The sequence below is a fragment of the Vicugna pacos genome, chromosome 12 (genome assembly GCF_048564905.1).
Source record: "Vicugna pacos chromosome 12, VicPac4, whole genome shotgun sequence".
NCBI lineage: Eukaryota > Metazoa > Chordata > Mammalia > Artiodactyla > Camelidae > Vicugna > Vicugna pacos.
In genome coordinates this window covers 60,372,268-60,397,246 of record NC_132998.1, presented here as the reverse complement: position 1 = coordinate 60,397,246, position 24,979 = coordinate 60,372,268, and the positions used below count along the sequence as shown (strand labels likewise).

Below are 24,979 nucleotides of genomic sequence, written 5' to 3'. Positions count from 1 at the left end.
GTGCAAGTTTATAGGAATATACACTAAGGAATGAAAAAAGTACAAGTGCTTAGAGAAGTACGCAAGTATGGTGTTTAAAAACGTTCATCACAAAGTCCAGTGTCACTGGGAAAAACTGGGAAGCCAAATAAGGACCCAATGAATAAATTACCTCCACACAATGAAATACCATGGCATTAAACATTACATACAGAAATGTGTATCTGTTGGCAAACAATTTCACAATTATATTGTTAAAAGGGAAAGTGTTTTCTTCTAGTCTGTGAGAGGCAGCTGTTGCTTGGTAGTCAAGACTTAAATGTTCACAGGCTGTGTGGAAGCAGACATGTGGATCCACTTAGGCACGGTGTGACTCTGCTGGTTGAGTAACTGGTCTGAACCACAGTCTTCTTACCTCTAAAATGGGGGGAATAGTGCCCCTCATAGTTGTGAAGATTGAGAGGTCATTTGCACATTTATTTGACAGTATTTATTGAATATCTCTGTGGCAGGGAAAGAGTTCCTGCCCTCTAAGAGCTTCCAGTCCGGTGAAGAAATCAGACATTGATATTCAAGATGAAACCTAAAATTATCAGGTGAGAACTGTGTCTTGTATAGCCAGCAGAACAGACGACACAAAGGCCGAGGCAGGAGCTGATGCAAGCCAACACTTGGCATAAGGCCTGATGCACAGTTAGTACAAGGTAGCTATTGTAATTGAAAAAATAGGGATCTGTGTGTCACACGAAGGACAAAAAGGATGGAACAGCTGAGTGTCAAGTTATGGTTATGGGAGTGGTGGGATTTAGGATGAATTTTCCTTTCTTCCTGGTATTTCAGTATTGTTTAAATACGTTTATAGTGAAGATGTATAACACAATAAATAAAGTACCTTATTTTGAGGGAAAAAAAGACAAGAATGTCTTCTTGTTTACATGCAGGGGAGTAGCTATAGATTATACTAGTCTCACCCTGAAACAAAAAGCCAAACCCTACTGCCCTGCTCTGGACCAGGCACTGAGCTGGACAGTGCCACCTTCAACAGCACCATTCAGGGGCTCTCCCAGGGCCCCCCTCACTGTGGGGGTGACTATCTGCTGGCATACCATATGGCTCACTTTCACTTGGGTCTAATGTCTTCCCACCCCAGAGTCTCAGTAACCCTCTATAGGGTTGAGTACCAGGAGAGCAGGAAAGTGGGCACAGTGCCTCCCACTCTGCAGCTGTTCCCACGGCGCCCAGCTGGACCTGCCCTGGGAGGAGAGCAGAGTGGTTCTGTTTGTATCTTTGAAGGTGTCAGATGGGAAAACTTTTAAGTTTACACCGATTTAAGGGTGAAAGGAAGGGATCAAGATGGAGAGAGGTGTAGGTGTAGAAGGAAGAACCCAGGAGGACAGAGGCGCTAGATGCGGCAGAGATGAAGACAAGTAAGATCAGGCCCCTCTCTTCGCTGTGCATACAGGGGGTGCCCAGCAAATATATAGGATGAACAAAGAACCACCAGAGAAGGGCACTTGTCACTGAGAAGCCAGGCCCAACCTCAGAGAAACAGTTTAGGGCTTAGCAGAGGGGTTCAGACATCATCAAATTCATTATGCCAATGAAGCCACAGCACAGGGAAGGGGTGGGCCAGAGCCACTCAGCAAGTCTGATGGGCTGAGATAAGACTCTAGGTCTCCCTTGGGCTCTGTCAGTGGTGGGGGGCTGGGGATAGTTGCATGTCTCCCCTTTTCAGAGGCAGACCCTGACTGGCAAAGTCAAAGAGACAGAGCTAGAATTCCTACTAGAGCTCCTCCCTCTGTGCCTGGGAGGGACATGACTAAAGGGCAGCTGCCCACTGCCCTGGTCGTGGGTTGCACACCTCCTGACACAGGGAGCTTGCTGTCTGACCAGTCCAGCTGAGGGCAGCCCTACCATCACAAAACACAGCCTTCTGCAGAACTGCAGCCTGTCCCTGAACAGCCCCTACCCACAGACTGAGGGTCGCCCAGCACTGCCAGAGAGAACAAGTCAATTCTTCCTGCACCTGCTCAATGACTGTCCCTGGATATCTGAGGACAGAGATTATGTTGCTCCATGGCTGTCTTGGGCTAAATACTCTCCCAGGAAACCTTGGTCCCTTCCCAACACTGACCCGTTGTCAAGGACAGTACTGAGAAGGAAACAGGAGGCCAAAGCCAAGTCCCTGCTTCACTGCCAGGGCCTGAGGCTCATCCTGATGAGGAAGGAACATCCTCTAAACTGGTCTGTACATCTGAGAGCCCCTGATCCCCCCACCCAGGCCCCTCCGACCTGCTCCATGAAGGGGCTCACAGCTCCCTGCGGCCCAAACCAGCCTCGGTTAGCCCAGAGGGTTTGCTGGCTTTTATTGTGTCTCTGTAGGGGGCTAGAACGTGTGCGGGCAACTCAGCAACACACAGAGGCCGGCAGCAGGCAGGACACCGCCACACACAGCTCAGACCCCAGTTCTGCTGCCTCCCCACACAGGGCAGCAGCTAGCTGGCCAGTGGTCCTAACCCACCAGGAGAGTCCAGCCCAGGATCCCTCCTGCTTCCAACATCTCCACAGGGTTAGGTCTGCAGCATAGCGCCCTCTGAAAGCTCCCTTGGCACCCCTCGAGACAGATCCCTGGGAGGAAATCCAGCCCTCTTCAGCCTAGTCCCTTCAGCTGGGGCTCAGAGCCGGCTTCAGGGGCCGAGTAAACTCGACCTCTCCTCTCACAGTGGCCAGCTCTCACCACCAGTTGATGCCACAGCATTCTCCTCTTCCTCCTGACTGGCCCCTTGAACCTTGGGCTGCTCCAGGGCTATAACTCAGACTGGGATCTCGAGATCCGAGGGCCTTTTCGGATCTCTTTCCTCTTCTCCTCTTTCTTCCGGCGTTTCTCCTCTTCTCTCAGGGCCTTCTGGAAAGGGTCAGTGCTGGAGATGAACTGAGGGAAGAGCAGAATGGTCTGATTAAGTCTAAAGGGTTTGCTCTGAGCCAGGCTGCTGTGGGCTGTGGGGACAGGAAGGTCATTTAGACACAGGCCTTGCCCTCGGGGAGCCCACAGACATGGAGATAGTTAAATGGGCTTGGGGAAAAATGCCAAGTGAGTCTTGAAAGATAAGCAGGAGCCTGCCAAGCAAACAGGGTGAGGGAAAAGGACACTCCAGGCAGAGGGACAGGTGCTGAGGTGTGAACCTGCATGGGGCATCTGAGAAACAATAAGCAGACTCCACTCATGGTGAAGGGGATAAGTGCTCAAAACAACAGTTAACAAAGAGGTTAAACTGGCAGACCCTGAAAAAGAGGTGGAAAGAAGACACGATGGTGCCCAGGTTCATGGTTTCCATAGTGGGTGCCTGGTGGTGCCCAGTGGGGAGATGGGAACACAAGGCGAGCTGGGGAGGAGGACTTCAGCTGGGGCCATCCCCAGGCCCTCTGCTTTTCTTCCTCCACTCTCCAGACCAGCTCATCTAAATCCATGGCTTTTGTTATGCCTCTCTGGTCAGATTCTCCCTCAAATTTGCATCTCCCTATCTAAATGCCTGACACCTCACACGAGGATGTGCAAACATGTCCCAAACTCGGCATGGGTGGAGAGGATAGCTCAGTGGTAGAGTGCCTGCCTAGCATGCACAAGGTCCTGGGTACAATCTCCAATACCTCCACTTAAAAAATAAATAAATAAATAAACCTAATTACCTCCTCCCCTAAAAAAAGGCAAACAGCATGACTCCATCACTTCCAGAGTCCCTGTCCTCATGAACGGCAGTGCCCCACATCCCAGTCTAGGCAAGTAAAGCAGAGACCAAGCATCCTCTCCACCACCCCATCCACACAGCCCTTTTGCCAGGGCCTGGCCCATTTTAACCCCTAAGCCTCAAACCCATCTATTTCTCTCCATCTCTCCTATCCTATCACTACTGCCATTCCCACCCCCACCTCTCTCCTGATAACTCTGGGCACCTCCAAGCCTCTCTCCACACCCATTTTGGTCCCTTTTACGCCATTCTCCTCACTGCAGTTAGATCTTTTCAAGACATAAATCTCACTCCTGTGTAAACCCTTCCACAACTCTCCATTACTCTCAGGACAAAGTTCCACCCAGCTGAATCTGCAGGCCCACCCTGCCCACCTCTCCTCCTCCCTCACTTCTGGTTCTTGGATTCCTTTGCTCCCACTTCCAGGCCTCTGCACATGCTGTGGTCCAAGCCCAGAATGCTCCTCCCAGCCCCCACTCTCTCTGCCACATAAGCTCCAGTTCAGCTGTCACCATCCTTAGGAACCTGCCCTGACTCCCAGCTGACGCTGCCTCCTCTGTTTTCTTCTCAGTGTTTCTCCCTGTGACCTCCTGCCCCTTGTGATCACCTGCTTCATGCCTGTCACCCCTATTGGATGCCACTCTCCACGAGGACAGGCAGATCATGTCAGGTGTTGCTCACTGCCACAAGTCCCTAGTGCAGGGCCTGGCTGGCTTATAGACGGCACTCAGTATATATTTTTTTAAATGAATCATGTTAGAATATGAAATACAACAGTACCCAAAACTCAGGTAACTGTTGTGAAATGTGCCCATTTTATTTGTTCATAGGGTAAGTCTGATAAATGTTTCATCAAGGTAGACATTTAAAACAAACTAGGAGCTCCACCTTGTGGGTTAGATTGAACCACAAGGCTGGAAGATTAGGTGAAGTCAGAAAAGTTCAGCCCAGAGGGTAAGTGATCAGCCCAAGTTACACAGTAAGTGGGAGGCCCACCTGGGACTGGCCCCAGGCCTCCCACCTCCCTGCCCAAACCCAGTGCTTTCCCTACCATACTCTGCCTCCTATCCCTATGAGTTAATTATGATCCTCTTGGGAGGAACGAGGAGCCAGAAGACCGCTCAGGTCACAGAGAACCCCATTATTTTCTGGCTCTGGCTGGAGAAGGACAAGTGAAGGATCCTGGCCCCTCCAGCCTCAGCTAATTGGGTCAGAAGAGAAACACTGCTTATTCCCTTCCTAGGTCCCTTCCCCTCTAGGCCTGGCTGACGCCTACTTTAAATTCCTGATGCTAACCTTGGGCAGGCCCTTCATGCTGCCTGGCAATTCAGGATGTTTGCCTGGCCCACTCCCTCCTGCTCTTTTAGACATACCTTCTCCTGAGCCTCCATCACTCCTCCCTTCCTCACTCGAAGACCAAGAGCTTGCTTCCTGTTTCACAGAGAATAGAAATACTCCGAAGACAACTTTCACAAGCTCCCACTGTCACACCCACCACCCTATTTGCTTCTGTGCCCACACTGCTCCTCCAGGCAAGGCCATCTCTTCCCCTGGGCACCAGGCCTTCCCTCTCTCCTCTCTTCCCCAGGGATGAGGCTCTAGCAACTCTCCTACCCTTGCACCATCTTCCCGTTCTTCCTCCCCAGTGGGTGTATACTACCAACATGCAAATGTGCTACAGTCGCTCCCACCTGACTAAATTTCCCCTGGAACCCACACCCTCCTCCAGCTATTCTCCTGCTGGTTTGTTCCCCTTGAAAAAAAAAACTCTTCATGTTAAGCAACAAGGATATATTGTATAGACCAGGGAATTATAGCCATTATCCTGTAATAACTTTTAATGGAGCATAATCTGTAAAAATACTGAGTCACTACGCTGTACACCTGAAACTAACATAAAAAAGAATGTGAAAAGGAATACACGTATGGATACGTATGACTGAAACATGCTATACACCAGAAAGTGATACACGGTAAACTGACTATACTTCAATGTTTTTTTAAAGGCAAAAAATAAATAAATAAATAAATAAATAAATAAGAAAGAAAAAAGAAAAATTCTTCAAAGAGTCTGAGTTCACCTGTACTTGATATATCCTCTTCCCTTTCTCTCATTCTCTCGAAACCCAGTCTTCTGTCCCCACCACTCCACCAAAACCACCAAAATAGCTTGTATTGAGATCTCTGATGGCCTGTCTCCATATTGCTAAATCCAGTGGCTGATTCTCAGTCTCATTGCCCTTGACTCTCAAGCAGCGTTTGACAAACAGATCACTCCCTCCTCCATGTTACTTTTCTCATGGCCTCTGGGAAACTATTCTCTCTTGGGTTTGCTACTATCAAACTGACTGATCCTGGGGGTGGGTGGGTATAGCTCAGTGGTAGAGCACATGCTTAGCAAGCACAAGGTCTTGGGTTCAATCCCCAGTATCTCCATTTAAAAAAAAAAAAAAGGAAGAAAATTTAAAAACAAAAAACCGCCTGATCCATCTCTGGGTGCTTTGCTAGTTCCTCATCATTCTCCCATCTCTAACTTCAGGCACACCCCAGGCCTCAGTCCTGAGACCACTGCTCTATCTGCCCTGCCCTCCCACCACCAACATAATCAGTACCCTCCTCATGGGCATGACTTTCACATTTATAGCTCTAGCTTCAACGTCTCCCCCAAAATCTAGTCATATATCCAGTTACCTCCCTGACATCTTCATTCAGACACCCATCAGGTCTAGAAATAAGGCCTTGAACCCGAGCCAGCCCTCAACCTGGTCCCACCAGTTTGCCCATTTTGGAAAATGATAGTCCCATTCTTCTACATGCTCAAGCCGAAAATCACTGAGTCATCCATCTGTCTCAGTCCACATCTGCTCCCTCAGTAAATCTTACTGACTCTACCTTCAAAACAGAACTAAATTCTCACCATTTCTCACCAGCCCTACTGTTGTCACCTGGTTCAAGCCACCATTAACTCCTAGACCAGCACAGCAGCTGGTCCTCACCAGTGTCCGTCTCCACGCTGGTCCCCAGACTACTCCCCACACAGCAGCCAGGCTGATCCTAAAAAGAGATAAATCATAGTCCCTTACCCTGCTATGTGTCTTGGAGTAAATGCCAAAGCCCTTGAGAATACCTGCAAGGGTCTTGTGATCTGGCCTACAACTCTGACCTCACCTTCTCACACTCCCCACCCCTCCAAATATGCTCTATCTCAGGGCCTTTGCACTTGCTGCTCCTTCAGCCTGAAATGTTCTTCCCCTAGAGGCAGAGCTGGCTCCCTTGCTTCTTTCAGGCCTTTTCAGTTAGGACCTTCTGTGTCCAAGTCACATGAAACAACAACTGCATCCCGACCTAATTCCTGAAATACCTTGCCAAATCCCTCTGCCTTTTTCTCCACAGCCCTTGTCACCACCTACCAAATTATATGTATTTTTATTGACTGTCTATCTCCTCCAACTAGAATGCCATTCCCAGGAGGGTAGGGCTAGAGAGCTTCTCTAGTGGCTGGGATTCAGTAGACACTCACTAAATGTTGAATGAATGCATGTGCTATGTCTCTGAGACTTTGTGTAAGTTAGTCCCTCTGCCTGAAAGTTCTTCCCTGAGCTGATCCACCTGGCAACTCTTACTTATCCCAGAGCCTCCACCACCTATATCCGCAGACTCCCTCTCATGGGTCCCCTGGCTCATCGGGCTTCCCTCTTCCACTGGCAGTGATCACGCTGGATTGGGACTATGTTTCCCAACTGTCTTTCACAAAAGACTGTGAGCATCTGAAGAGTGAGAAGAGGGCCAGTTCCCTCTGGACAGGGACAGTAGCCAGCGCAAAGCCTGATACAAGTTAGTGATGGGTATATTAGTAGGAGAGGACTCTTGGAACACTCATCAGTATAGAAGGAGTGTACCAGGGGAGCTGAGCAAACCTGGGCTATTGCTGTTGAACAGGTCCATGCTAGATACCAAAAAGTGAGTAAAATCTTGGGACTGTCCCCAGCCAATAAGAAGTAAGGAAGTATGTTGCATCTATGGTTATCTCTAAGCATAGCACATTATGATAAAGCTAAACTAAATCTATCCTAGAAACCATTCTCTCGTGTAGCCCATACTCTCACCCCACTCCTGTGTGAGAGGCATTAATGACTTGCAGGGCAAGGAGAGTGCCATAGCAAAAAGAATTATCTCCACAGGTGCCCCCTCATTGGGAAAGGCAAACTGCCATGGCCTTGGGCATCCCTGCATGTTCTCGCCAGGTACACCAAGAACTCAGCCCTGACTGTTCCTACCCGGGCCATTCATTTATCAGGGTTGTGACTGCAGCAAGTAACCTTGTATGATGTGTCATCTTGGTTTTACACGAAGGTTTGTTTTTACATCTTGGTTTACATGAAGGTTGGTTTTACAGCTATGCTAGTGTGGAAAACTGTATCCCCAACTCTGCCACCTGAAGCAAAGCCATTAGCTCAACAGGGCCCACAGAGGTGCCCCTAAATACTCAGGCCTGTCCACTGATTGTTTACCTAAATTAAGAGCTAATGGTCCTGTGCAAAAGAGTTAATTTAACATAGCCGGGCTGACTGCTGTTCTTTGGAAGGCCTGCTTCCGCGGTTGGCCCTTGGCTGGCATCTGGGAACCTGGATTCTGGGAGGGCTCACACCACCCTAACTGATAAGAGTGGCGCACTGTGCCTAAACTGTTTTTGTAAACAATGTGGTTTATGCTAAACACTTGCTTTCCTTCTGGACTTTGGAATTTTGGTAAGTTCTAGGCAGAGGGTGCCTATAAAAACTCTGGGCACTGAGTCTTTAATGGGCTTCCCTGATAGACAGCTTTGCATACATGTTTTAATAACCCGTTGCTGGGGGAACAGTGTGTCCTGTGTGACTTCACTGGGAGAGACTCATGGACATTTGTGCCTGGTTTCCTCAGACTTCACCCCAGGAGGTCAATTTTACTGTGTATCCTTTCACGGTGTAAACCATGGCCCTGAATACGACTACACACTGTGAGTCCTCCTAACAAATCATCAACCTAGGGGTGGTTCTGGGAACCCTCGACACAGGTTTCTGTGGGCAGCAGCAGCAGCCATCCAGCCCCAGTGATGACGCTGGAAGACCAACTGCCACAAAGGTCAGTAAGATAACAATCAATTAAAAGCCATCACTCTTGCCTAGATGATATTCCTAATGACCAGGCATGTTATATTCTTACTGACTGTTGTCAGTGTCCTAGCCATCTGGTCTGCCAGATGACTAGGCTACAAACTGGCAGATCAAAGACGGCCATCCTTCTTTGGGGTCATGATCTATGGAAACAAATTGTGGTTGACAACTGAACAGTCTGGGTCACTCATTTAGATGCCCATAGCAAGACCGATTGTCTGATGAGACCAACCAGAATCAAAATGCTGACTGAGCCTACAATGCCCAGTTGACTGGGATTGCTGCCTGCATGCATTATCGTACTAGATATGGCAATAAACCCGCCATGGTGTATTGTCATGAACTGAAACATAGCAGAGGACTCTGTATTTCTGGTTCAACTACCCAGAGTCCCTGGGGAACAGTATGGCCCGGAAGCATTAGAATAATGACCCCTTAGTTGAGTATAGTGACTCACGTCCATGATGGGAGACATAATGTGTACCTGGAAATTTTGCAAAAATGACCTTGTCGCATTCACATATAACTCTTCTGGATAAAAAGCCTAGGTCACAGAAGGGAATAACTGGAGAAAAGTGAAATTATAGGTCATAGGATGTGACACATTGATTTTGTAGCAATAATCTGGGGAGTGAATGCTCTAGATCCCAGAAGGTGCATGGAACAATGAATCTTCTTTGTGCCCTTAGATCCAGCACTTGGCAAAACAATCCTAGGGTCCGTCCAAGCAAGTGGCAGCTGCAGCTGACAATCAGGCCAGCTGCTCGTTGTGTCATTCTCAACCATGCAACAGGAAAACTCACATAGACACTGTCAGTTCTGAACTATTCTGCTGTGCCTGATGCCATCACAGGCAGCTCCTGAAGTAACTCTGCGCAGACACACAGACCAGTACAACCTTGTTTCAATCTGACAGATACAAATCCATCTGCTTCTCCTGATCCCGAGCAGCCTTGGGTTATGCCATGTGGGGAACTGAGGCTGCAATGCTGCAGTAACATTCCCCCCAGGGCTCTGCCAAACAATGTAATGGTGACCCAAATCAAGTGGTAACATGTGGAGACACCGGGCATGGAATGCCTCTCCACTGGGGATGACAGATGCCTTGGGTCCATCTATTGGCCCCTTTAATCACTGGCAATGACACCAAAGATCAGCAGATCAGTCTAAACTTTCGTGTAAGTGGTAATGAGTAACAGATTGGCCTTAGACCATATTCTGATTGTCTAACGTAAGGCCCACTGGCCCCCGCAGGACTTACCACAGCTGGCTGAGGCCAGGACCCTAGAGTATGTGGCTGAGACCAGCACTGCGGTGGGCTTGTCCTGATGCCTACAGTCCTACTGATGGCAGTCTGAGACAAACTCCACAAATCTGGTCCCAGTCTCCACCAATTAGATTAATCAGATGGAATAGGATATTCATGCAGAAATCTGAGTTAAGCCGAGACATGTAGGGCTGATGGACAGAATGTGGGGGAGGCGATCTTCTATGGCCCCAAGCGTCCCTGCACATTCTTGCTGGGTACACCTGACCACTCTGTACCTGGGCCATATCTCAGTTGTGCTTGCAGGGATAATGTCTGTCCCCAAACAAAGTTTGCTTCTGCTTCACTATAAAGGTGGTGAATTTCCCAAGCTTGGTGTTCTTCAACTTGATGCAAATCCACTGCATGCACAGCATCTGCCTGGGCCCTTCTGTGTCACCCCCTGGGACTTGGGGAATAAGCAAAACCCACATGACCAAGTCAAAGCAACTGCTTTTGCTGTAATAAACTCAGATGTCTCTGACCTGTTAGCATCCATGAAACAACAGCAGTCTAGCTTGTTATCCTGAAAGCTGGGTAAAATCCTCCCCCTCTCATGGACCCTGGCGCTCCTCCCTACACCTGGGGAGGGCCAGTCCTCTAGCCTTTCCTTTCTGCCCTTCTGTTCCTGCTCTGCCACCTCTGATCTCTTCCTTCCCTCTACTGTGTGTCCCCCTCTGTCCGGCTACCCTTGTAGCCTCCAGCCCTCAGAGACTACACCACTTCAGCCCCCAGGATGAGAACATGTGCAGAAATATGGGGCAGAAGCCCAGCTAGGTGCTCTGAGGCTCAAGGGCAGAGAGGCATGGCCTGACCTCCCCTGGTTTCCCTGACATTCACCTGCTGTGAATCGTGCCTATTGTGCACTGGTATGGATGTATTCACAGCCTCTGACCGCCCCTCATGGCTGAGGTCCACACCCCATGAACAGACGGGGAGCTGAGGCTAAAACAAAGCCAGTAGCTTGCCCAAAGGCATCAGTGAGTGAGTGACAGTTCCTGGACCCAGATACAGGCATGTCTGACTCCAAGTCCGCCCTCACGCTCCACCCTAGGTGCCCCAGCCCCTGAAGACCCTGGCCTCCCACAGCTCAGCAGAGGCAAAGCAAACATGGCCACAGGCCCCAGCAGCTCACCTCTGTGCGGTCTACTTTAAATGGGTTCTGGAAGTCAGAGTCTTTCTCGCTGATCCCCAGCTCCTGGGCCATCTGCGGATGAGGAAAAGCTAGTCATCCTCCGCCTTCTCCTGCCTCCTGCTCACCCACAGGCCACTCCCTCCAAGCCTTAAGCCAGGTGATGACCCCTGGGTACCCAGGTCAGCACAGAGCCCCTTGAAATGGCACCTCAAGGAGACTTATCACAAAAAATAGAACCAGGGCCGACATCCAGGCCCCACTGAAGGCAGATGCATGACTCATGGCACATTACCAGAGAGAGGGCTCCCAGATCTCCTTCACCCCAGTCCTTACCAGGCTGAGGATGGGCGAGTGGGGCCCCTGGTCAAAGACGCCCGACTGGTTGCAGAAGCTGATGCCCCAGCGGATGAGAAGGTTCCAGTTGGAGTTGTGGTCAAAGTAGTGGTGCACAATCTTTGGGAAGCGCAGCACCACATCACCGAAGAAGGCCGTGTTCTCCACCACTTGGGAGAAAGCTGGCGAGAGGACCCTGATGAGTGGTCAGGGGAGGTGCCCTTCTACAGCCTTCCTAACCAGCCCTGTGCACCCTCTGGAGAACAGGGGCAAGACCACTAATCAGACTGCTGACCACATGTGCAGCGCATGCTAAGGGCTTTATGTCCACCACCACCGAATCATCAAAACCACCTTTAGAGGGAGATGTGGCTGCTATGCCCATTTTACAGACAGGAAACTGAAGTTGTCAGCTAGTAAGCAGCAAACCTCAGGTGCAAACCCAGGTCTGTCGGACTCCAAACACCTTAATTCTTCCCCTGTACCTCACAGATTAGAAGTCTCGTTTGCCATGGGGACCAGAGAGGTGGGTGTCATTTTGCACATGGAGGCATATGCATCTCATGAGGCTTTGCTGGGCCCAACCTCCGCAACTTGGTATCCTAATGTCCAGAGCTGGGCCCTGGTGTTAACCACAACTACAGGGTCTATGAGGGGTCAGTTCTGTTAGGATGGCCAGGGAACATGGCCAGGGGTCAGGGTTTGTTTTCTTTTTAGTATATGTCCAATTTTATTTTATTTTAAATGCTTAAGTTCTTACTTTGAAATTTTTTTAATACTTTTAGACTTACATAATACACCATAAAATTCCTTCACTCAGCTTCCTCTGTTATCATCCTACATAACCACTGTACAACTATCTAAACCAGGAAATTAACACTGATACAATACTATTAACTAATCCATAGGCCTCATTTAAATTTGGCCAGTTATCCCACTAATATCCTTCCTCCCGTCAACAGATCAGTGTAGACTGAGTTTACTGTCCATGATGGTGGCAGGTCCCCCTGACCCAGGCTAGCATAAAGAATAGTAACTATACACCCACCCCTGGTGGCAGCCCCTATTTGAGTGACTGCTATAGATAAGGCCCAGTCAGCTCTCACCAGCAATGGCCACATCAGAGAGATAAGTGGGCTCCTCCAAAGATACACCAGGTTAGGGCTAAGATAAGTAGGGTAGGGATCCCTGGCTTCAGAACAATCTTGAACTGCAAAGAATTCAGGAATTCACTTGGTTTATAGGTAAGAGCCAGGGCAAACCACCTGTCCTCTTTCATCGGGAAACCAGAGGTAATAATGCCTTCCTCAGTTATAGTGGAGATTAGAGATTATATTTGTAAAGCGCCCAACACTCAGTATGTAAAGGCTACTTTCGTCCTGTCTTAGTGTAACCTAAAAAATCTTGTTAGAATATAACCAGTTAATGGGGAGAAATTACCACTGGAGAGAAATTCTTGGAAGAAAAGATGAAGGAACACAGGATAGTCTTTTATTTATATAGGTCCCATCTCTTCTCAAAAAGATTTAAGGGGGTTGAGGCTTTTAGAACAGTAGTAAGGAGTGCTGTTAACTACTCCCGTGGGGCAGACAGTTCAATAGCCCTGAGTTTTTTCTCCTATAAATGGGAACAACCCTTGCTTTCTCTACCAGAAGGGTCAGAGTGGTGAAGAAGGCAAGGATTCCTGGAGTAGCAGTGGGCAAAGGCTCCTCCCTGATTCCCCTGCCCCGAGCACAGGACAGCATTTTAGAATATATCTGTGTCAGGGACATAGAAACTGGCTCTGAAAGGAGCCCAGAAACACTTGGAAAATCATATACTAAGTGCCCATCCACCCACGGGGACCGCTTAGAAGGTGCCACAAGAGGGTACTTCCAGAGGAAAAAAAGTGACAAGAATAGGAGGGAAGAAGCAGCTAGAGAATATCAAGGTGGTGGAAGGGGAGAGGGCAAGATCAGGAAGACCATACCATCTTTCAGTTTCTCGTCCTGGGGGAAGGGGCCATCTGGGAGCACATCTGCAGCAATGAGCACTGTCCGGGAGTCCTCCAGCACCTGAGGGAACCCCACCTGGGCTGAGTGGCTTTGCAAAGGTCTTCCCAGACCGGCCCCAGCCCCATTTACTTAAACACTACTTCAAATCTGCTGTGCATGCAGCTCCCCTCATTGAACACTATCCCCTTAGGGAAATCCTACTCATCCATCAGTGCCCAGATCAAAGACTAGGCCTGCTGTGAATTGCACCCCCTGCCTGCATGCACCTTAAAGAGCCCCCTGAGCATCACATCAAGGATCTTGTACTGCTGGTAGACATCATTCAGCTGTGCTAGATTTTTCAGTGCCAACAACTGCTCTCGTCGCTTCACCTCAAACATCTTCTTGTCTGAGCAACATTAAGTTAAGGAGCTGGCATCAATTCTCCTGCCTGGATAATCTAGTGGTTCTGATTCAGAGGGCCCATTCCTGGCCAGCAAGTATCTGCAAGGGGCATAGATGTGCATGTCTGGGAACCTCCATCCCCTTCCCCCAGGGAAGGAATAAACTGCCTGAGAAGCATATGAATCCTTCAACATATCATTCATCCATTTTGCAGAGGATTCCATACCCAACAGGCTGAATACAACCTTCAGGATCTGGATCCCACTGTCCTCTTCCCCTGGTCTTTCCACCATCTCCAACAGCCATTCACTGCTCCCGGAACCTCTGCTTCTCTCCTCACACTGTACACTCTACCTGGGATGCCCCTCACCATTTTCTATGAGTTTCTATTCTTTCAAGACGCAGTTCTTGAGTAGGAGGCCCAGTATGCCAGAGCTTGGTCTCCACCCAGGATCTCACCCACAAGGTGCTAGGCACATGTACAATCTTCACAGTCCTCATGGCTCTGAGAGATGTGCCTTGCCTTCTCAATTTAACGTTTGGGGAAACTGAGGCTCAGAAGAGGACTGACTTGATCAAGGTTTGGTTAGAGCACTTTACCTCTTCTCCCCTGTTCCCATCATGGGGTCTGCTCCATCCCTGGAATCCCGCAAGTGGCTATGGGTATCCAGAGACCTCATTTGTAGACCTTTCAGAAACAGCTCATTAATACTACCTCTAATCTCAAAGGATACAGATCTCCAGGCTCGGGTCCAGGGAGGTCCTCAGAGTACCTGTGACTCCTGTTCCAGACAGAAGCAGGAAAGAGAGGAAGGCCAGGAACTGCAGAAAGTCCATATCCAAGACCCTAGAGCTAGGGGAGTAATCCAGAGAAAGAAGGTGAGACTCAAAGCTTGGTGTTATATAAAACAGAAAGTGAGGCGAAGAGCAACTTCTCCTGACATAGCACCGACTCCGAATACCAAGAGCCCAGCTTTGGGAATCCCTGTTTTCCACCCAGTCCCTAGCCCAGGGCCTGTGACCAACAAACACACAGTAAAGACGTGGGATGGTAGGAAGGAAGGAGGAAGATAAACGTCAGCAATGGGAGCATGTTTAGGGAACAGGGATCAATGTCTGGAGCTCTGTGCTGGAGCCCTGGCTCTGCTTTATTGCAGGATCTCCAGCAAATTGCTCAGCCTCTCTGCAAAATAGGAATAAGATCACCTCCCTGTTGCAGGGAGGGAGGACTGGGTGAGACACTGTGCCTGGGGAAGGAGGGCCTGGTCAGTATCATTCCCTCTCAATTCCCCCATCCTGGCTTCTCAGGAAGGTACCTAATTAAGGAGGCCCAGGCAGTCAGAGATGTGAAACTTCTGGGGTTTCCCTCATCCCTGACTTCTGTCATCAGAAAGGAAGAAGGGATGCAAGGCGGAAAGGGAAACAAGGCAGTCTTGGGGTAAGAGGGCTGCTACTCACTCTTTGGAACCAGAGGCACCACAAGTAACAACTGTGCCTATTCAGGCAGCATTCCCCAATTATTTGAGTACCTATCATGTTCTAGAGCTTGGAATACAGCGGTGAATCAAACAAACAAAATTCCCTGCACCTATAGGTTAAGAGACAATTAATAAACTTGTAAAACAAGCACAGAAGGATGAGAAGGAGTCAGCGAGGTGAAATGTTAAATACAGCAGTCAGAGGAGGCCTCAACTCGGATGACAGCTGCCCAGTTTTACCAATGTGGAGACCGAGGCACAGAAAAATGAGGTGACTGCCCAAAGACACTCATCGATTCCCAGGCTAAACCAAGAGTCTGAATGCACATAGGCTATCTCAGAGCTGGCCACTGTTCTACCAGGACATCTGCCCCAAGGGAGACATGCTCAGTTATGGACAGTGAGATCCCGCAGAGGTCAACAGAGGACCGCCTCTACCCAACGCAGATGAGACAACTGAAGCCTAGAGATGGGAAGTAGTTCAAGTTCACCCAGAACCCCTACCTTCCAATGTCACACTCCAAATACAACAGAACCAAACCCTGGTTAAGGCAGAACTTGGGGCCAGGAGATATCAGACAGCCAGTAATGACTGAAGCAGGGAAGAAGCGGGTAAAGAAAGCCGAAAAAGACTGCGTGGGGGCAGATTCTGCTTCCTCTACTGTTAACTCCCACTTCTCCGGCCTCTCAATCCCGCTCCCCTCCCGATGAATCCCCACAGCTCTTCTCGGCTCGGCATGCGACTCTGAACTTATTCTGCAAGAGTGGCGCGGTGGTGGGTCCTGAGCTGGGTACCCGGTCTCGCGGACCAGGGTGCTGCCCCGATCCTTTAGGGCACCGGGAGGAGAGTCTTTCCAATGAGGAGAGATGTCTAGCTAGGTCTGTCAATACCACCTCCCACCCGCAGCAGCCGGTTCTGATCCCTCGGTCCCTGCCCACCCCCACCCCCCACCGCCGGGTGCCTGCCAGGCCGGCGCCCCCGCCCCCGCCCCCACCTACCTGGTCAGGCGGGCAGGTAGGCAGACGGTCGGTGTACAGCTCGACTTCAGGATGCGCGACCGACTAGCAGAAGCGCGGAAGCTGAGTACCGTGAACAGCAGCTCAGGAACCACCGAGTGCCGCCCCGCCCACCGCGCCGCCGGACCAATGAGCGCGGGCCGCGACGGCCGCTCCCTGGCCTCATTTCCGGCCCTGCCCCGTAGGCTCCGGCGCGTATCCTGCGCGCTGTCGGCCGGAGCCTAGTCCCGCCCACCCTGCGAAGAGACTCGGCGCACGTGTTAAGGTCGGGTTGGAGGAGTCAGCCTGAAGTCTCTTCCTAACGTAAAGGTCGCGTCAGTATACTGGAGCTTTGACCCCTGTCGGCCGGGCGACCTTCCCCGCGCCCTCCTCGAAACTGTTTAGTCAGCTGAGTGTTTTTTAAACTGCAGTTGGCAAGATCAGTTTAGTGGGTAGTGACTAACATTTTTTTCAAGTAACGTGCAGTGCAGAGTTGGGGTAATCCCTGCTGCTTGCCCCTCCGGCCCACAAAGTTCTAAACCAAGTTCATCGGGTCCTTCCCTGTCCAACCGTTCGGATGGAGTTCAGCCCAGTTTTGTGTAGAGTCAGTAGAGCCAGACCCGAGGAAGGGCTAGCCAGTTAAAGGCACCAGGGTCCTGGCAGACAGGCGGGAAGGCAGCTAAAGGTCCCTGTGAGCTGAGCTCAGAACAGGAGCCGGCCGTTGTGGAGGGCAGACATTAAAAGAACCGCACATGTGGGTACACAAATGCAAGGTCTGAGTAGGACCGGGAGGGAAAGAAACACAGGGGACCAACTTTATTCAGGGCAGGGCTGCACTGGAACAGTTCCCTCAGCTGGGAAGGCTGAGACGGTCTCGACCTGCTCACCTTCCTTGCCTGAAAACTGTACCTCTCTCCACCTTCACCTGAGGTGAGGTAGCAGGTAAAGTAACTCCCAGAGCACTTGGATCACAGCAGCACCTTTCTCTACCCCTCCATCCAGGAGGATGGCCTTATGGGTGTTTTCAACTTAAGCAACCAGCTGGTGCTGGTGTTACCAGAACAAGTCCCATGCCCCTTCTCTTCTTGAGAAGGCCATCCATACTGGCTGAGGAGCCAGCTAGAGGGAGCCAAGTTGAAATGTTTTTGGAGAGCTCACACAGGCATGTGAGTGTATCATTTTATTTCCTGATTCTATTTCAACAATGGAGAAATGGCTCCAGATGAATAGCTGCAATTGTAATCCATTTTCCTCAAACCATTGTGCCCAGACTTTGTCTTCTCCAGGTTTCAGTTCTCTCCATTTCTGGGCTTTCAGTTCCTGAGGGTCAGTCTCTGATGTGGGACAGGGATACAGCCACCCCTCCTAGGCAGCTGGTAGCAAAACATGAGAGGAGAACAGCAAACAGGTGGGACCAACCATGGGAGAACCACAGTCCCAGGGCCCAGAAGGGACAAAAATGGTCAGACAAGAGCAGAGGTGCTCCTGAAAATAGTGGGATGGATATTAAAATTGGGACCTGAACACCTGGGCTAGGTAGTTGCTATACTTCAGGGAACTGTTTCATGGAAGGAGGAAGAAGTAGAGCCAGGGTGGCAGCTAGTAGGGGTGAGGAGGAGGCACCCTCCCCCCAACACACACATCTCTACACCAAAGGGTCTCTGGATCACCACAACAACCCCTCAGAGGGCCTGTGACCACTGCCCACAGCCCCAGGCTTTCTCAGAGAAAAGCCAGTCACCCAGCACCCACTGGGGTCAAATCCTGATGCTATCACTGTGATTCTGGGCCCTTCTTTTAACCTCTCTGGTCTAAGTTACAGCTGTCTTAACATCCCTAGCTACAGTGAAGATTAGATACGGTGCATGTAATGTGACTGGCCCTTGATAGGGACTTAATAAACAGAATAAGTCATTGTTACTACTACCATTGTTAACTATTCTCACCATCCCCTGCTTGCTTTAGAGGACAGGGCATAGACAGTGCACTTCTCTATCCTGAAGCATGATGCCACAGCCTCCCATAGCTGGGTGGCTAAACCTCCCAGACGCAAGTAAGGATACAGCATGTCCTGCAGAGGTGGCGGGGCCTTGGAGGCCCTGGGGGAAAGGCCCTCCAGGGAAGCCTGCAGGGTCTGGGCCATGCTGTGATCAGCCAGAAGGCCCATGCTCTGGACCTGAGGGGAGAGGAGGGTAGGGAAGGCTTTCTCAGTGCCCACTCCATACAGGCCCTCTCTACCCTCCACCCACTGCAATCCTGACTGGCTGCTATGGCCAGAGTTCCTACCCTCCACAAAGAAGACGGTATAGAGGGATCAAGCCTCACAGTGGCTAAATGGCATCCCCTTCCCACCCACCTGCAGGAAGAAGCCACGCAGAGCCTGGAGTGTGCTGTTCGAGAGGGTAGAGAGGTCAGCCAAAGCCGCGCCATGCAGAACGTGACCCACCTCTTCACAAGAGAGGATGCTGCTGCTCCAGAACCGCAAAAACTAGCCCAGGGAGAGAGGCCCCAGACATGCAGTGATTTGGCATTGCCTTCATTCAGACATTTCTTGTGTCCCTGCCATGCTCAGCACTGGCCTGGGGACACAGATCTGAAGCCCACAGAACCCTGCCTTAAAGAAGCTCAGAGTTCATAGGCAGGTGTGGGGTTGTGACACAGACGAGTGAGGTAAATGAGGACTGCAGGACATTGAGAGCTGGCCCTGCTGACCCCTTCAGTCTCCCTACCTCCCTACCCTGACCCTGACCCTCAGCCTTGCACCTCACACTAGACTATGTGTGGTTATCCAAACATACCACCATATGCTTGTATACCTGCTGTTCTCACTTCAATATCTGGAAACTTCCTTCTCTGCCTATTAATCCTCTAAGCCTCAGCTAATATGTTACCTTCACTGCTGAATGTTCTTTCATTTTATTAAAGAAATACAGACATTAACTGAGTACTTACTACATTCTTATTCACCCCCCTCTCCCAGCTCTGGCAGAAGCAGTGACTCTTTTCTGTGTTCCAACACCAACCATTGATTTACTCATTGATCCCATTGTCATTCACAGACTCACCGCTTTGTTGTTTGTTCAATAGGCACTTAGCTATCTTCTACTCTTCCATTAGTAAAATCACATTTTAACTATTAGTTTCCTTGTCTATCTCCTTCTCTAGACTGAGGGACCATTAAAGCAGAACATTTGTCTCAGTGACGTCTTTGGTACCCAGCCTAAGATCTACCATGTGGCAGGCAGCCCCTGGTCAATGTTTCATGAGTGAGTGTACACAGAAGAATGTCCAGGTCTTTGGAGCTGAGGAGATGTGGGCATTTAGAGGAATTCACTGATCTAGCCTCTTGTAGGGTAAAGGCCCACCTAGCCCCTCTACCTTCTTAGATTAGGGCTACCAAAAGTAAAGTTTCCCTGGCCTCCTCAGGACTACCCAGCTCATGACATTCTTCAGACCACAAAACCATCCTTTCTGTACTTACCAGGGTCATGAGCCTCAAGATCTCAGGTCTGAGGAAGGAATTCTCTCCAGCATCCAGGAGGGTAAATAGCAGAAAACGATTCCAGGGCTGGGAGGCCACATGGAGTGCTGTGGGAAATACCAGTCACCCTGGGTTGTTAATGCTACCTTTCTAAAGGCCTTGAAACATTGATAAAGAGGACTTTCTCTTATTGGCTCAAAAAAGGGTTGCTCAGCTAAAGGTAGGGCATTGGACAAGCTGACCCCAGAAGGTTTCTTTTTTCCCTGGGCTTCTATCCACCTATGCTGCCTGGCTCAGGGAGACCACATATCCCACTGTTGTGGGAGGCAGGCAACAGGAAGAGCCCTGCCACTTAAGAGCTTTGTGACCTTGGTTGGGGCAAGTTGCTTGACCTCCCTGAACCATATCCAGTGTCCTCATTTGTATGACGAGCATGGCAGTGCCCTTGCAGTATTGTTAAAAGAAAATGAATGTGAATCACAGAACAGGGGATAGGCATCTGGGGTGGGAGGATGGCAGGTGCTGGCCCCCTCCAATATTCTCCAGGGGAACAGCAGAGAATGGGGAGGGTTTCTACCGACGTCTGGGCTCCGGGCGTGGAGGTAGTCAAGCAAGGCCTCCAGGCAGCCAACACAGGCATAGGACAACAGAGGGTCCTTCTGCAAGAAAACAACAAAAACAAAAAGCCCACAGAAGTTTATGTCAGGTTTTGCTACCGATGGGTTTTGATGTCAACCAAGGAAAAAACATTTGGTTTTTAAAATAATTTGGATTTCAGAATTTCAGATTTGGGATTGTGGCTCTGCAGATAATGAAAAATGTTTGTTGGTTTCATCTCACCTACACAGATGGCACAGTGCTTGTCCTGATGATCTATCTACCTCTGAGAGACTGTTTTGTTTCAGAAAAGGGTGGGCCCTGGGCCCTAGTAAGAGATTCACAGATTACAGACTCTGTAAGAGCCCCACAGTTTATCTAAGCCAATGTGTGAAGATCTTTTTTTTTTAAAGCAGCAGAACCTTTCATCAAATTAAATTTTATGCTCTAATAAGCATATGAAAAGAACTTATTAGTTATTAGGGAAATGCAAATTAAAGCCACCTTGAGATACCACACTCACCAATAGCTAAACTTGACTGACAATACCATGTCTAGAATGTGAAGCAACTGGAACTCTCATATACTTCTGGTGGGAAGGCAAAATGGTGCAGCCAGTTTGGAAAACAGTTTGAGATGGTTTCTTATAAAGTTAAACATACATACCATATGTGGTAGGCAGAATTTTAAGATGGTCCCATGAACTTTGCTCCCAGATGTTAAGCCTGTGATTAGGTTATAATACATGGCAAAGGGAGACTGAGTGGATCCAATCTAATCACACCAGTCCTTCAAAAGCAGAGTTTTCTCTGGCTGGTGGCAGAAGACCCAGAGAGACTACAAGTGTGAGAAGGACTCAACAGTCTTTGACTGTTTGAAGATGGAGAGGCCATGTGAGAAAGAATGTGGGCAACCTTAGAGAGCTGAAAGAGGCCCCCAAGGAAGAAGTGGATTCTTCCCCAGATCTCCCAGATAAGCACCCAGCTTTGCAGATACCTTGATTTCAGCCTTGTGAGACCCTAAAGAAAGAAACTGGTCAGGCCCACCCAGACTTCTGATGTAGAATATTGTGAGATAGTAAATGAATATTGTGTTAGGCCATTAAGTTTGTGGTTATGTTGTTACACAGCAACAGAAAACTAATGTTATTTGACCCAGCAATCCCATTTCTAGGTATTTACCCAAGAGAAATGAAAGTGTATATTCACACAAAGACTGTATTTTAGTCTTTATTCATAATAGCCAAAAAGCTGGAAGTCCCAAATATCTTTTAGTAGGTGAATGGATAAACAGATTGTAGTACAGCCCTATAATGGGCTACTACTCACCAACAAAAAGAAATGAAGTACTGATGCACACAACAATGTGAATGAATCTCAAAAGCATTAAGTTAAGTGAAAGACACTAGACACACAAGACCAAATATTACATGATTTCATTCATATGGAATTCTAGATATGGTAAAACTGTAGTGACAGAAAGCAGATCAGTGTTTGCAAAGGGTCAGGGATGGGGAGAGGGGACTGACTACAAAGGGACATAGGGGAACTTTTCATAATGATGGAAATGTTCTATATCATGATTACGGTGGTATTTACAGAACTGTATATTTTTGTCAAAACTCATCTAATTGTACACTTAAAATCAGTGAATTTTATTGCATGTAACTCTTATCTCAATAAAACTAATTTTTTTAAATGTAAAAGCAAACAAACAAAACAATCCTATGTTGTCCTCATGCTGTGCTTTGGAAGGCAGAGCCTGGTGGTTGAGATATGGGGCAGACTTGGGTTTGAATCCCTGCTTAGTCACTTACTGTCTGTAGGAACCTGGCCAAGGTTGCTCAACTTTGCTAAGTGGGATAAAAAGATTACTTGGGTTGATGAAAGGGTTAGATTAGAAATAGATATAGAGTGTTTATCCAGTGCTTGGCACAGGGTTAACACTCAAAAAATGGTGAAAGGCATTAGGCAGAGAAAACACTCTCCCTCTTTAACAACCCCTAAGTCTCCTTCTCGGAACCCCTAGGGCTTTTAAGACACATAATTTGAAGTGGTTGAGCTAATCTACTCATCTCATTTTACAATTGAGAAAACTGAGGCCCAGAGAGAAAATACTTGACCTGAGGACACCTGGGTAGTAGGTCCAAAAACAGATCCTAGGCCCATGCCCTTTCTCCTTCTCCCATCTAAAATTAACTCAACCAGTGGGCACTTCCAGCCTCTTCTCAGGTACCTGAAATCTGGCTAGTTCAAATGCAGCCTTTCCTGTGGAGCCTTCCTTGATTCAAGTAATAGGTCATTTTGCCATTAGTTATAATCTTTTGTGTTTCCTACAATCTGTGAGTGCTTAAACGGCTGGCACTGTGTCATGTTCATTCCTGTGTCCTCATTCATTCATTCAACAAACATTACTGAATACCAATTCTACGCCAGGCTTTATGCTGGGTATAAGGGAATCATTTTCCCCCTCTCTGTGTTCTGAATGCTAAAACAAGAACTTCAGCTCTTTCAGAAACATGGGAGAAAAGCATTTGCCCTTCTTCCCACCTCTAACTGGCTCTTCCTCACCCAAAGAGAGATTTATCTAAAGGTGAGATGCTAACATAACACCTACTGTGCCGGCAGGGCAGGATTAAGATATTAAAGGTCCTGCTCCCATGAACTAAAACTCTCAATATCTTGGCCAGCTGGCTAAGTGTCCCCACATGGACATTATGGAAATGCAAACACAATTTCCCCGCCCATGGGCTCCTGGTCTAACCCGGGGGAAGGAGGGTAGTTTAAAAATCCTTTTGGACCAATAAGCTAAAGCAAGTATAGAAAAACATTAATGGTAGAAAGTAGATGGTAGGTGTATGAGTGTTCACTATAAAATTCTTTCATCTCTGTTGTAAGTTAAAAAAATCTCAGATTAAAAAAAAAAAACCCTTCTGAACTTAAGTCCCAGCTACATTCTACTATGGTGTTTGTCAGCAGTAAATCTGATGCTTTGGTTCTCATCTGATTCCTAATTTCTCAACTGGATTTGAACCCACAAGGGGAAGGATGCATAAAGATTAACCAGACACAGTCCCTACCTTTGAGGACTCACAGCCTGGGGAAGACTGATATGAAAATGGGAACTTAACAACAGAGAGAGATAAGTGCTACACATGACAGAGGTCTGGTCCATAAAGAGCACAGAGCCTTGTACATAGATGAGCTGGCAGGACAAGACTCAGCAATCACAGAGCCTGGCCAGGGCCCACTTCTGGAACATCTTCTGTCTCCTTACATTTCCCAACTTCCCCCAACATGTGCACAGGCCCAGTGGGGGTCAATCCTTGAACATAATCTCCCACAATCAACAGCCATATCATATATGTGCTGTAATTATCTGGGCACCAAGGAGAGTCCACTCAAATCAAGGCCCCCCACCCCTCCCCCGAGGAAGTCTCTGCAACTCCTCTCACTCATTTGCTGGCTGCCCCATGATGCCTGGCCATCAGATCAGACCACATGGATCTGTGACCATCTGTCTTGGTCAAGCTCCAGAGGGCAGGAAAAGAGAGTCCAAGTCTAACAGCATAAACATCTGGGGCCTTGGTCACCCTACAATGACCAGCTCACATTTGAAAACAATAGACAATAAGCTCCTTGAAAGGAAGAAAGTCTTGGGGAATCATGGGTGGAAATGGGCCATAAGGCCAGGGACAGGAAATGAGTCCATACCAGAGAACAAAATTGTGCTGCTGTCAAGATCAGTCCCTTTCTGATGCCCCCAGGCCCTGAGGACCTACAACAAGTCACTTGATATTTCCAGCCCAGCTCAAGCACCTCCCCTAGAAAGCCTTCCCTGACAGTCAGCCTCGCACTCATCCTACACTAGCCTGTAAGGCACGTCCTGTGCCCTCACTGTGCAGTATTTCCCTTTAGCCCAGCACTGACCACACTGTGTCATCACCTGTTATCTACATGATACCATCCACCAGCCTGAAACTATTTCAAAGGTAAGAATCTGATTTATCTCCATACTCTCACCGCCTTTCACAGTATGTGTTCCCTGGACAAACAATGATCTCCAAGAATCCTCTAAGGTGTAAAACACAAAACCCCTCTTAGGTGGGCATCTACTGTTTTTGCTTGTCCAGGATCCATTCCTCCTTCTTCTGAGTTTTCTTTTGCAGAACCATTCCTCTCTTACATTCAGTCCATGTGAGTTATGGAGAGCTGATCATATGCCCCAGCCTCCAGGAGAGGGCACTGACCCAAGCCAGGCCAGTTAGAGCATCCCATGTCTCGGGCATAGTGATTGGTACATGACCAAGCAAAGCTAATGAGACTCAATTCTGGAGAGTACTAGGAAGGAGAAGCTTGCTTTCTGCTGGAAGGATATAAGCCAGGAGCTGCTGTTGG

At 48.7% G+C, this 24,979-nt stretch overlaps 2 protein-coding genes and 1 long non-coding RNA gene across 7 annotated transcripts in view; 1 reads left to right on the top strand and 2 right to left on the bottom strand.

Moving 5' to 3' along the window:
• Positions 1–58: 58 nt before the first annotated feature.
• On the bottom strand, positions 59–16,652 carry CCDC134 (coiled-coil domain containing 134). The gene is made up of 7 exons (XM_006207135.4): positions 16,508–16,652; positions 14,765–14,883; positions 13,913–14,034; positions 13,622–13,706; positions 11,653–11,834; positions 11,320–11,391; positions 59–2,911 (listed from the first exon to the last, which is right to left on the bottom strand). Exons 2-7 carry the CDS (start codon positions 14,865–14,867, stop codon positions 2,786–2,788), a joined length of 690 nt encoding a protein of 229 aa, XP_006207197.2. The 5' UTR covers positions 14,868–14,883; positions 16,508–16,652; the 3' UTR covers positions 59–2,785.
• Positions 16,653–16,677: 25 nt separating this feature from the next.
• LOC140700296 (uncharacterized) lies at positions 16,678–19,444 on the top strand. The gene is made up of 2 exons (XR_012078685.1): positions 16,678–16,834; positions 18,867–19,444. It is a non-coding gene; the product is annotated as an uncharacterized lncRNA (long non-coding RNA).
• The window catches only part of MEI1 (meiotic double-stranded break formation protein 1), a 58,375-nt gene continuing 51,065 nt past the window's right edge, over positions 17,670–24,979 (bottom strand). For all 5 annotated transcript variants that reach the window (XM_072973607.1, XM_006207134.3, XM_072973606.1 and 2 more), the window contains 5 exons: positions 20,563–20,644; positions 19,986–20,092; positions 18,861–18,992; positions 18,568–18,680; positions 17,670–17,877 (listed from right to left, as the gene is read on the bottom strand). In XM_072973607.1, coding sequence (XP_072829708.1) covers positions 17,832–17,877; positions 18,568–18,680; positions 18,861–18,992; positions 19,986–20,092; positions 20,563–20,644 — 480 coding nt within the window. In that variant the 3' untranslated portion in view covers positions 17,670–17,831. The remainder of the gene's footprint in view (positions 17,878–18,567; positions 18,681–18,860; positions 18,993–19,985; positions 20,093–20,562; positions 20,645–24,979) is intronic.